We start from the raw sequence: 12,945 nt of genomic DNA, 5'->3' as shown, positions 1-12,945 counted from the left end.
ATCTTTTAAACAGCAAATGAGTTCAAACAGAGGCAATTAATACAGGTAATGAGTGCAGAGTAGGAGGGCTTCTTAATAAAAAAATTAATAGGTCTGTGAGAGACAGACTTTTTGCTGGTTGTTAGATGATCAAATACTTATTTCATGCAATATAATGCAAATTAATTATGTAAAAATCATACAATGTGATTTTCTGATTTTTATCTTTAGATTCTGTCTCTCACAGGTGAAGTGTACCTATGATAAAAATGACAGACCTCTCCATTCTTTGTAGGTGGGAAAACTTATAAAATCAGCAGTGTATCAAATACTTGTTTTCCTCACTGTACATCATTGACAGAATATTGAAAGCAACAATACATTAGCATAATTTTCTTTCATGAAAAATATTATCCCTTCTCCACTAAGTTTTACAGTAATCACTGTGCCTTCTGGCAGGGAGCATTCTCCAGGCTCGTGCGCAGCTGTCGGAGCGTAGACACCAATTTTCCTTAGATTCCTGAAGTGCAGATCTGCTGATGATACGCAGCACTTCCTATTATTCAGTCTTTATAAATATGGTCTGTACTGGTCACTGCTTCACGTAGCGCTAAAGGTCTGGGTATAAAGTAAGGTGGGGACTGGACAATTAGAAAGACGTATTTCTAAAATGATTCTGAAAATTATTTCTGAAAGATTTATTTACTAATGAACATCTTTAAAATTTCTCTTTTAGCCATTAGCGTATGAAGAGGCTTGTTGTGATGATGTGGCTGAAATAATGGTAAGTTACTTCATTTATTTATTTTTTTTTAATTGCTCAGCTTTCAAGGCACAGGGTTATATAAGGCTGTGAGGCCGCTTTTAGATGTGACTGGACTTTAGATCAAGGATATGATCTGCAACAAACAGAAGAAGGGGTTAGACTCTGCTAAATATGAAGTAGAAGCAACTCCAACTGCACAGACTGGAACTGCAACAGGATTCCCAGTGAAGAAAAAAATGTTTGACGTCTATGTTAAAGAAAAGTACACCAGTTTATAAATAAAGTTTTTATTACATTTTGTATGCAGCTGGCTGCCATTTTTATTTGCTGGTGGAAGAGTCTGACAATGAGGCCGGGATCACACACAGCGAGATACGGCCGAGTCTCGCAGGTTAAAACCAAGCTCTAGGCGCCGGCACTCCGGAGCGGAGCGTGCAGCCACACAGCAATACATGGAGCTGCACGCTCTCCGCTCCGGAGTGCCGGTGCCAGAGCTTGGTTTTAAGTAGTAGTGACTCCGGCCTGACTCTTCCACACAGATGCCCCAGCGTGTCACACTGGGGACGATGCGAGGCAGAGGGGTATTGTGCTGGTCTCAACTGCTAAACTCAGTCAAAGCATACAGGAGAGAAAATGGAGCGGCCTGCAGCACTGCGGAGAAGCAGGGTGCTGCTGGGAAGTGTCGTTTTAGCAGATAAGAATAAGAAAATGACAGCTATTTCCACTGTATGAAGCAGGATGCGCATGGGGTAGAGGAGAAGAAAAAGATGAAAAAAGGCACAAAGTTGCAATAAATACTCTTTATGTTGGCCTTAGTCCGTATATTAACAATAGTCTTGCATATACTCTGCTTTGTAAAAAACATTGCTAATGTGGCAGTACTAGGCCCTGAGCACCGCTGCATGTAAGTATCATGTAGTGATCACTCACTAGCTTTCCCTCCCGCCACAGTCAACATTAATAAACAGAGTGCTCCATATCGAACCTATAAAGAAGCTTACCGCCCCCCCAGCTAGGGTGTGCATATTCAGGCTCGGATTGGAAGGCACAGGCCTGTCTTCTTCACCAGGTAGCATCAGTTGATATTAATTACTTGACCAAGAAGATCGTTGTCTTTGAAACGTGAGGTTTATCCCTCACCCTCACTAAAGTTCTTACACCCAGAGATTGGCTCAGTGGTTTGAGCACCGACCAGCTACTTCTATTTTGTGTTTGATCCGACGGCAGAAATATGATATTTAGCTGAGGCATTTTGCAGAAAAATTTTAAGAAAACAAAGAAAATATTGATGTATTAATTTAATATTTTACTTTCATCTTGTTCTGTATTGTGAAATTGAGTCTGGGAAAATATCTACAGTGGGGAAAATAAGTATTTCATACACTGCCGATTTTGCAGGTTTTCCCACGTATAAAGAATGCAGAGGTCTGTAATTTTTATCATAGGTACACTTCAACTGTGAGAGACAGAATTTAAAAATAAAAACCAGAGAATCACATTGTAAGATTTTTACATAATTAAATTGCATTTTATTGCATGAAATAAGTATTTGATCACCGACCAACCAGCAAGAATTCTGTCTCTCACAGTTGAAGTGTACCTACGATAAAATTTGGCAGTGTATCAAATACTTATTTTTCCCACTGTACAATGAAATTATATTTTATGTTCTTTTTGTATTTTTCAGCCAGGTCAATAAAAAATAAGTTAAAAAAAAAGTATCAGTTTATTAATTTTTATGATTATGCGTAAATTTCCAGAATATGATTTGTCCTGTTATCTATTTTCAGCACGGTGGGGAAGTATCTGAGGCTCTCTCGACTGTAAGTTCTTTTCTTATTATTCCCTCTGTATTTAATAATTTTAATTATTTTGTTAGAGATTTTGATCTACATATTTTCGTTCAGCAAAAACATCAAGTCTGCCTGACTCTTCTGTCCCAACACAGATGATGACTTCCCTTGTTCATGCAGATGTGATATATCGGGATCCTCATCGGGTGTGCTCGGGGAAAGTCAAATGCAGTAACTACTCAGTTCTGTAGTGCAGGGTTCCCCAACTCCAGTCCTCAAGGGCCACCAACAGATCATGTTTTCAGGATTTCCTTAGTATTGCACAGGTGATAATTGCTTCACCTGTGCAATACAAAGGAAATCCTGAAAACATGATCTGTTGGTGGGCCTTGAGTTGGGGAACACTGCTGTAGTGCACTGTAGTGCATATATACTTTGCAAAGTTAGGCACATTGGAGTATAGGCTACGAGAACGCGGAGATCTCGCCTATGTACTCACATTGCTTTCTCATCTTCTCCAGTGTTCGTGACTTTGGAAAAAAGTAGATAACACTGTTACCAAGGTTTTGTCCCTCGGACAATTTTGAGTGTTCCTGATAGATTTTTTCATGCTGATTTCAGAAATTACTTCACATTTTTCCTATCACGTAAGGTTGTTGAGAAATGATACGAAACATTATAATATTGTGTTATAATTCTAAAAACTCATATATGAACTTTTTCTGAAACAGTATATTCTGAATTTTCCACTGAAATAACATAAATTGCTCATCTACACATATGCAAGCACTTATTATGCGAATTCCGCGCAGGCACAGTGAATCATTTGGCTGACCGTGTACGGAGCATACCACATCCCCTGGGCAGGGTGGGAATCAAAAGACAATACTGACATACTTAGAGCATGGCTGAATGGATCATGACCTTCAATGCCGTTCGCTGTCCCAATGGTATGGAGTGAGCAGAGAGATCATGTAACAGATTGCTACTTCTGCCTTACAAATGTAACATGATTTTCAGCAAACAAGAAATCAATAGAATATCCTAATCTCCCTTCAGCCATAAGACCAGTGCCACATGATGAAAGTCTTCATGTTCCAAAGCCGCCCGAAGTATGGACAATGGAGGATGACGAAGATGAACTAACAATGTCAGTGGAAAATGAAACTGCTGCAATCCCAGACTTTGAGCCTTCTACATCTAATCCACATCTGTTCAGTCAAGCTGATCTGAGTGACTTGGTCAGAGATTTGAAATTGTCAAAGAGGCAGGCAGAATTATTGGGATCAAGGCTACAATAACGGATTCTCTTATTACCAGGAACAAGAGTTTCTGTTTTTCGCAGTCGTCAAGAAGACCTTAATCAATTTTTCAACCATGTCAACAGTTTAACCTTTTGCAACAACGTCTTGGGGTTGTTTGGTGCTCTTGGATGCGAACATGACCCGAAGGAATGGTGACTGTTCATTGACTCGTCAGTTTTAAGTCTGAAGGCTGTTTTACTACACAACGGAAATATCTATCCTTCTATACCTATTGGACATGCCGTACACATGAAAGAAATGTATGAGAATATAGAGTTACTGTTGACCCACATTAATTATAGAAATTATAACTGTAACATATGTGGTGATCTAAAAGTTGCTGCACTTCTTATTGGACTGCAGCTTGGATATGACAAGTATTGTTGATTTATTTGTGAGTGGGACAGTCGTGCACGAGAAATGCACTATTTCAAAAAGGACTGGCCACTCCGCAAAAACCTGGTTGCTGGACAGACTAATGTTAAACATAATCCTCTCTGTTATGGATGAGTCACCGAAGGAGGAAAAAACAAAAATAATGGCTAAGTCCAGAAAACCAGAGAAGTTGGCAGCTATCGGATTGCAGACCCCTGAACCTATCCACAACAACTAGCAGTAGCCGTGGGGGGTTCCTACGGTGCCCTAGACCCCTCGATCACAGCCGGAGAACTAAATTAGCCTAAAGACAGGGGAAATCTAAACTGCCCCAGAGCAGACCCCAAAGCAATAGGCAGCCCCCAACATATAATGACTGTGAAGCAAGATGAAAAACACTAACACAGATAGAAAGATAGGTTGAGCAAATGATGGGGCCCAAGCTAACTAAATAGGACAGGATAGAAAAGCTGCTGTCTGCAATCCACAAAAACCCTATCCAAAAATGTACCAACAGACTGATAGGAGAAACAGGCCCTGAAGTCGCTAGACTTCAAAAGACTATATCAGCACTCAGGTATATTCTGAAGACAGAGCCAGAGATCAACAGATCAGAGACAAAAATGGAATTCAGCTCACCCCCGGCCGGGGATGGCTGAACTCCAAAAAAACAAGGCAAACAAAACCAGAACTAAAGTGTACAAAAGGCAGAGCAAAACTTAGCTTTGAGAAGCAGAAATCAGACTGGTCTCCAAGAATCCAGCAGGAAAGTCACCGGCAAGGCAGCAGGGCGTCGGCTGCCTTATATCCAGTCATCAGTTCCTGTGACCCAGTCATCATCTACCTGCTCAGCTGTTTGGTAATCAGCCTCACTACCTTCCTTCGCCAGAAGAGGGAGTTCATCAGACCTCACTGGTGAAGGGAAAAATGAACTCACAACAGTACCTCCCCCTTGAGGAGGGGTCACCGAACCCTCATCCACGCCACCAGGGCGATCAGGGTGAGCCCGATGAAAGGCATGCACCAATCTTTCGGCATGAATATCAGAGGCAGAGACCCAGGAATTATCCTCCTGACCATAACCCTTCCACTTAACCAAATACTGGAGTCTCCGTCTAGCCATACGGGAATCCAGTATCTTCTCTACCTCATACTCCATGTTACCTTCAACCAATACAGGGTCAGGAGGTGCCACCCCAGGAACTACTGGTTCAACAAACCTCTTCAACAAGGACTTATGGAACACATTATGAATCTTAAACGTGACAGGAAGAGCCAACTGAAAAGAGACCGGATTAATAATCTCCAAAATCTTGTAAGGTCCAATAAATCTAGGCTTACACTTAGGAGAAGCCACCTTCATAGCGATATTTTTTGATGACAACCAAACCATATCACCCACCTTAAACTGGGGACCAATGGTCCTATGCCGGTTGGAAAACCGCTGGGCCTTTTCCTGGGAGAGAGACAACTTATCCACCACTTGGTCCCAGATCTGGTGCATTCTCTCCACCACAGTGTCAACACCTGGACAGGCAGAAGGCTCCACCTGCCCTGAAGAAAATCGAGGATGAAACCAAAAGTTACAAAAAAAAGGTGACATCAAAGTGGCAGAACTAGCTCTATTATTTAAAGCAAATTCGGCCAAGGGCAAAAATGAAACCCAATCATCCTGATCAGCCGAAATAAAACATCTCAAATACGACTCCAAAGTCTGGTTTGTTCTCTCCGTCTGCCCGTTGGTCTGAGGGTGAAACGCAGAGGAGAAGGACAACTGAATTCCCAGCTTGGAACAGAAAGTCCTCCAAAATCTAGACACAAACTGAACTCCTCTGTCAGACACAATGTTCTCAGGAATCCCGTGCAAGCGAACTACCTGTTGCAAAAACAAGGGCACCAACTCATAGGAAGATGGCAACTTAGGGAGTGGTACAAGATGGACCATCTTAGAGAATCTATCACAAATCACCCAAATAACGGTCATTCTCTGAGAGACAGGCATATCAGAGATAAAATCCATCGAAATATGGGTCCATGGCCTCTTGGGCACCGGCAAAGGCATCAACAACCCACTAGAGCGAGAACAAGGTTTAGACCGGGAGCAAGTCCCACAGGACTGCACAAAATTCCTGACATCACGAGACAAGGCGGGCCACCAAAAAGACTGACTCACCAGATCTCTAGTACCAAAAATACCTGGATGACCAGCCAATGCAGAACAATGAACTTCAGACATCACTCTCTTCCTCCACTGGTCAGGGACAAACAACTTTCCACTGGGACAACGCTCAGGTTTGTCCTCCTGAAACTCTTCCAGAGCACGTCTCAAATTGGGCGAGATGGCAGAAAGAACTACCCCCTCGCCTAAGATGGTAGCAGGCTTGGTCACAACAGGAGAATCAGCAAAGAAACTCCTAGAGAGGGCGTCTGCCTTGACATTCTTAGTGCCAGGAAGAAAAGAGACCACAAAATCAAAACGTGTGAAAAACAAGGCCCACCTAGCCTGTCTAGGATTCAAGCGTTTGGCCGACTCCAGGTAAATCAAATTGTTGTGGTCAGTAAGGACCACGACCTGGTGTTTAGCTCCCTCCAACCAATGTCTCCACTCCTCAAATGCCCATTTCATGGCCAACAGTTCCCGATTCCCCACATCATAGTTACGTTCGGATGGGGAGAACTTTCGGGAAAAGAAAGCACAGGGATTCATTTTAGATGTCACAGGATCTTTTTGGGACAAAACAGCTCCTGCACCAATCTCAGAGGCGTCCACCTCTACCTGAAACGGGAGTGAGACATCAGGTTGCCGCAGAACCGGAGCAGAAGTGAATCTTCGCTTCAGCTCCTGAAAGGAAGAAACAGCCTCCGGAGACCAATTCAGCACATCAGCACCCTTCTTAGTCAAATCAGTCAATGGCTTGGCAATACTTGAAAAATTAGCTATAAATTTCTGATAAAAATTAGCAAAACCCAAAAACTTCTGGAGGGCCTTCAAAGAAGTGGGCTGAACCCAATCATAAATGGCCTGTACCTTGGCCGGGTCCATTTCAATAGTTGACGGAGACAAAATGAATCCCAAAAATGAAATCCTCTGTACCCCAAAAAGGCATTTCGATCCCTTGACATACAGGGAATTCTCCCTCAAAATCCAGAACACAGTCCGAACATGTTCCACATGGGAGTCCCAATCCTTGGAAAAGATCAAAATATCATCCAAATAGATAATCAAAAATTTATCCACAAAGTCTCGGAAAATATCATTCATGAAGGATTGGAAGACAGAAGGGGCATTAGTGAGCCCAAAAGGCATCACCAGGTACTCAAAATGTCCCTCCGGAGTATTAGACGCCGTCTTCCATTCATCCCCATGCTTAATGCGATTAAGATTATACGCCCCCCTGAGGTCAAGCTTGGTAAACCAGCAAGCACCTTTAACTCTGGAGAATAGATCAGAAATCAGGGGTAACAGATACTGATATTTAACAGTAATTTTGTTGAGGGCACGATAGTCAATACAAGGCCTTAATGAACCATCTTTTTTAGCCACGAAAAAAACCCCAGCACCTAAGGGTGAAGAGGATGGTCTAATATGACCCTTCTCCAACGACTCCTTAATATAGGATCGCATAGCCTCGTGCTCAGGTACAGATAAATTGAAAAGCCGACCCTTGGGAAATTTACACCCCGGGCTCAGCTCAATTGCACAGTCATAACTCCTATGAGGAGGCAAAGACGCAGACTCATTCTCACTAAATACGTCATAAAAGTCAGCCAAATAGTCAGGAACATCATGCGACTGGGGAGAGGTGGAGAAAACAGGAGCATCACTAAGGGCACACCGACAACCCCAACTCACCACAGACACAGATTTCCAATCCAAAACTGGATTATGGATTTGCAACCAGGGAAACCCCAGAACAATGGTATCATGCAAATTATTCAACACCAAAAATCTGCAATTTTCTTGATGGTCTGGGGCGACCCGCATTACCACCTGGGTCCAAAACTGAGGTTTATTTTTTGCCAAAGGAGTCGCATCAATACCCCTCAAAGGGATAGGTGTCCGCAAAGGCGGGGTCATAGGAAATCCACAACGTTTAGCAAAATCCAAGTCCATCAGGTTCAGAGCTGCTCCCGAATCCACAAAAGCCTTGGCGGAAAATGTGGACAGGGAGCAGATCAGAGTAATTGCCAGAAGAAACTTAGGTTGAACACCACCCACAGAAAACGTGTGAGCACAACGTTTCTCTCGTTTAGGGCAGACAGAAATAATATGCGAGGCATCTCCACAAAAAAAACACAGCTTATTATGCCTTCTGAACTCCTGACGTTGCACCCTGGACAAAACTCTATCACATTGCATAGGTTCAGACATTTGTTCAACAGGTGTCAACACCTCTCGTGCGGTCTTGCGTTCACGCAACCTGAATGGCTAATGACATAGAATTGTCAAGACCAGAGGGAACAGGAAATCCCACCATAGTATCTTTTACGATTTCTAACAAGCCTTTCCGAAAGAGAGCTGCCAAGGCATCATCATTCCAGGTAGTAAGGACCGCCCACTTTTGGAATATTTGACAGTATAACTCTGCAGAATCCCGACCTTGGCTCAATGCCAACAGGGCCTTTTCAGCCTGATCAATAGCATTAGGTTCATCATACAACAACCCCAAGGCTTGAAAAAATGCATCCACATTATTTAGAATAGGATCATCAGGTTTCAAAGAAAACGCCCAATCCTGGGGATCGCCGCGCAGCAAAGAGATGACAATTTTAACCCGCTGCGCGGAGCTCCCCGACGAGTTAGGCTTCAAGGCAAAAAATAATTTACAATTATTCTTGAAATTCAAAAATTTTGACCGATCCCCAAAAAACACATCAGGAGTAGGGATCTTTGGTTCAGCAGCATGTGAATGAGCAAGATAGGTGGAAATTCCCCGCACTTCCGCAGCAAGCTGCTCCACATGATCAGACAATTGCTTCATCTCCATTGAGAGAAAAAACTTCCCCCTACGGCCTCAGAGATATAGAGGAAAAAATATACACAAAGAAATTCTGACACCTTTTTTTTTTTTTTCTTACAATTCTTTCCTGCTATTGAGTACCCGCTATTGATCTGCGGTATGGCCGGTGATTCTGTTATGGATGAGTCACCGAAGGAGGAAAAAACAAAAATAATGGCTAAGTCCAGAAAACCAGAGAAGTTGGCAGCTATCGGATTGCAGACCCCTGAACCTATCCACAACAACTAGCAGTAGCCGTGGGGGGTTCCTACGGTGCCCTAGACCCCTCGATCACAGCCGGAGAACTAAATTAGCCTAAAGACAGAAAGGGGAAATCTAAACTGCCCCAGAGCAGACCCCAAACATATAATGACTGTGAAGCAAGATGAAAAACACTAACACAGATAGAAAGATAGGTTGAGCAAATGATGGGGCCCAAGCTAACTAAATAGGACAGGATAGAAAAGCTGCTGTCTGCAATCCACAAAAACCCTATCCAAAAATGTACCAACAGACTGATGGGAGAAACAGGCCCTGAAGTCGCTAGGCTTCAAAAGACTATATCAGCACTCAGGTATATTCTGAAGACAGAGCCAGAGATCAACAGATCAGAGACAAAAATGGAATTCAGCTCACCCCCGGCCGGGGATGACTGAACTCCAAAAAAACAAGGCAAACAAAACCAGAACTAAAGTGTACAAAAGGCAGAGCAAAACTTAGCTTTGAGAAGCAGAAATCAGACTGGTCTCCAAGAATCCAGCAGGAAAGTCACCGGCAAGGCAGCAGGGCGTCGGCTGCCTTATATCCAGTCATCAGTTCCTGTGACCCAGTCATCATCTACCTGCTCAGCTGTTTGGTAATCAGCCTCACTACCTTCCTTCGCCAGAAGAGGGAGTTCATCAGACCTCACTGGTGAAGGGAAAAATGAACTCACAACACCTCTCGTTGATCTAGCAAAGATATTTCTCCCTCCTTTCCATATTAAATTTGGGTTTATGAAGAATTTTGTAAAAGTAATGAACAAAGAATCGGAAGCCTTTTCTTACATGCGACAGAAATTTCCAAGAATAAGTGATGCAAAGATTAAAGAAGGTATTTGTATTGGCCCACAGATCAGAGGTATAATGAATGACAGTAGCTTTGATGGTCTTTTGCAAGGTGCTGAACAAGTGGCATGGAGAGCCTTTAAAGATGTGACCTTCAACTTCCTTGGCAACAGCAAGGCACTGAACTCGTGGGCAACATGCTCACAGCATATCATTTGATGAAATGCAATATGTCACTAAAAATGCATTTTCTGCATTCTCACTTGGACTTTTTTCCAGCCAATCTTGGTGCCGTTACCGATGAACACGGTGAAAGATTTCACCAAGACATTGCGCTGATGGAGAAAAGGTACCAGGGAAAGTGGAGTATGTCAGTGCTGGCTAACTATTGCTGGAATCTTATTTGAGAAGCATCTGACATGGATTATAAACGAAAGTCGTCTGCAAAACACTTTTGAACAATTGCTTTTGCCACTGACATCGATGCTCATGTATGTAGTGTCTCGGACGTCATAATGTAGACTATAAACTGTTGTTTCTTAAAAACCTTACGTGATACAGACTTTTGGAGCACATATTTGTCTTCATCATATCAAAATCTATAAGATACAGTAACATTTTCTCAGGGGACAAGAACTTCCCTGAAATTTGTTGCGCAGTGTAATTATCCACCACTTGAACAACCTCTTCTCAACCACTGTTTCCCTAACGTAAAATAATAACAGAAAACTCACCTCTGGTATGGGCGCTGTTCCAGTAATGTCAGCACTGGCTCGGGTGGTCTGCTTCATTCTCCCCTCCTTCGGATGTAACTGACTTCCGGAGGTGGTAAGAGAGTAGCTGCATCTGACTCCTTCCAGATGTGAGTTATCTCCGAAGGAGGAGAGAGTGAAGTTGCTGCTGACCGGATGCTGGGATTGTGTGACAATGCCCCGGGAGATGTGAGTGCTTCCTCCAGATGTGAGTATAGGATGCTATTATTCTACTTGGAGAAAACATAGTGCTTGAGAAGGGGTTGTTCGAGTAGAGGACCACCCCTTTGATGACATTGGCTGTATGCTTGAGGTCGATGTCACACTACAAGCATAAATTAGGAACCAGTCATAAGTCTTGGTGATGGTATTGCATGATGGATAAGTATCTGCCTGACCTTGGGTATATGTACTGTATGTCTTGCCACAATTTCTGACTTGATGGGTTTTGAATTTTTGAAATCAGAAAAAAATAGCAAATAACAAATGTTTGAAGCATTCTCAGTGCACTTCGATGTGCTGTTCCCCCAAAGTGTTAGTAGAATACTTGTGACTGTTATTAAAAGAAGAGTACCATAGGCCCATCAGTATGTAGGGGAGCTTGTCCTGAAAAGAATCACACCTCTATTATTAAAATCTGTGATTTACATTCCCAACAATCTGTCTTTTTCCCCAATCATTCTGCTTGTCTGGCGCCTTCATCCTTCACTGACTGACAGAGCTGGCTTTTTTCAATTTATTATACATATCAAACCGCACTGTACTCACCTTCCATGGAGCCACTTGTGAATCTCCTCTTCGCTGCTGCTCCTGGTGTCTTGCATTGGCTGCAGCGCTGATATCACGTCGACAACACTGCAGCCAATCAGTGAGCTCAGCCCATGTAGATGGAGTGGTGTTGTTGACGGGAAGTCAGTGCCGTAACCAATGACTGACACTGGGAACAGGGGTGGAGCCTCGTTGGTGAACCAAGAGAAGCTGAATACAGTGTTGTCATGTTACGTTCTAACAAATTTGCACCCGGGGCAGAAATTATTTGAAAGGGAACAACCTGTTAATTGTTTTATCCAAGGCTGTCATACAAGATGTGCATTTATTTGAAACAGCACAAATAAATGTTATAAACATTGTGAAACAAGAAGGGTCCATATCATAATCCATGTAGTCCCAACAAACCAGGATGAAAATCTCTAAATTAGGATTATGGTTAACCGAAATGGTTCATATATACCAATATCTAATAAAATAACACATGTCCACAGTACCACATAAAGTGCAAAAGCGTGCAACACCAAAAGGCATATACTATAATTATTATTTATTTTTAGAGAACAATTGATTCTATAGTGCTGTACATGAGGGGTTACATACAATATACAAATATAAATTACAGTGAATAACCTAACGATGGCGGACTGGTACAGAGGGGAGAGGATCCTGCCCTTGTGGGCTTACAGTCTAACGGATAAAGGGGAAAGATGCAGTAGGTTGGGGGGTTGCGGCAGCTTTGATGGTGATGATGGTGAGGTGGCAGGGGGTTATTACAGGTTGTAAGGAGGTGGTAGTGGGGTTATTGCAGGCTGTAAGCTTTTTTGAAGAGATATGTTTTCAAGTTCCGTCTGAGGGTTCCAAAACTGGCAGATAATCGGACGTGTTAGGGCAGAGAATTCCAGAGGATGGGAGATGCTCGGGAGAAGTCTTAGAGGCAATTGGGTGAGGAATGTATAAGTGTAGAGGAGAGAAGAAGGTCTTGAAAAGACTGGAAATTGCGTGTTGGAAAGTAACTGGAGATTAGTTTGGAGTTATATGGAGGAGACCGATTATTGACCGCTTTTTAGGTCAATGTTAATAGTTTGAACTGGATATGTTGCGGAATTGGGAGCCAAAGAAGGGATTTGCAGAGGGGAGAAGCGGTGGAATAGCGAGGCGA

At 42.8% G+C, this 12,945-nt stretch overlaps 1 protein-coding gene across 18 annotated transcripts in view; it reads left to right on the top strand.

Annotated features, from left to right (window-relative positions):
* Positions 1-12,945, top strand: part of PARP4 (poly(ADP-ribose) polymerase family member 4) — a 278,533-nt gene that overhangs the window by 129,715 nt on the left and 135,873 nt on the right. For 17 of the 18 annotated variants that reach the window (XM_073583072.1, XM_073583086.1, XM_073583085.1 and 14 more), the window contains exons 32-33: positions 716-763; positions 2,536-2,568. The exons of the other annotated variant lie outside the window; for it this stretch is intronic. In XM_073583072.1, the coding sequence (XP_073439173.1) occupies positions 716-763; positions 2,536-2,568 (81 nt within the window). The remainder of the gene's footprint in view (positions 1-715; positions 764-2,535; positions 2,569-12,945) is intronic. 18 annotated transcript variants of the gene reach the window in all.

This window comes from Dendrobates tinctorius, unplaced genomic scaffold (assembly GCF_039654945.1).
Source record: "Dendrobates tinctorius isolate UK_male_01 unplaced genomic scaffold, ASM3965494v1 ptg000075l, whole genome shotgun sequence".
NCBI lineage: Eukaryota > Metazoa > Chordata > Amphibia > Anura > Dendrobatidae > Dendrobates > Dendrobates tinctorius.
This window is presented reverse-complemented; position numbering and strand designations above follow the sequence as displayed.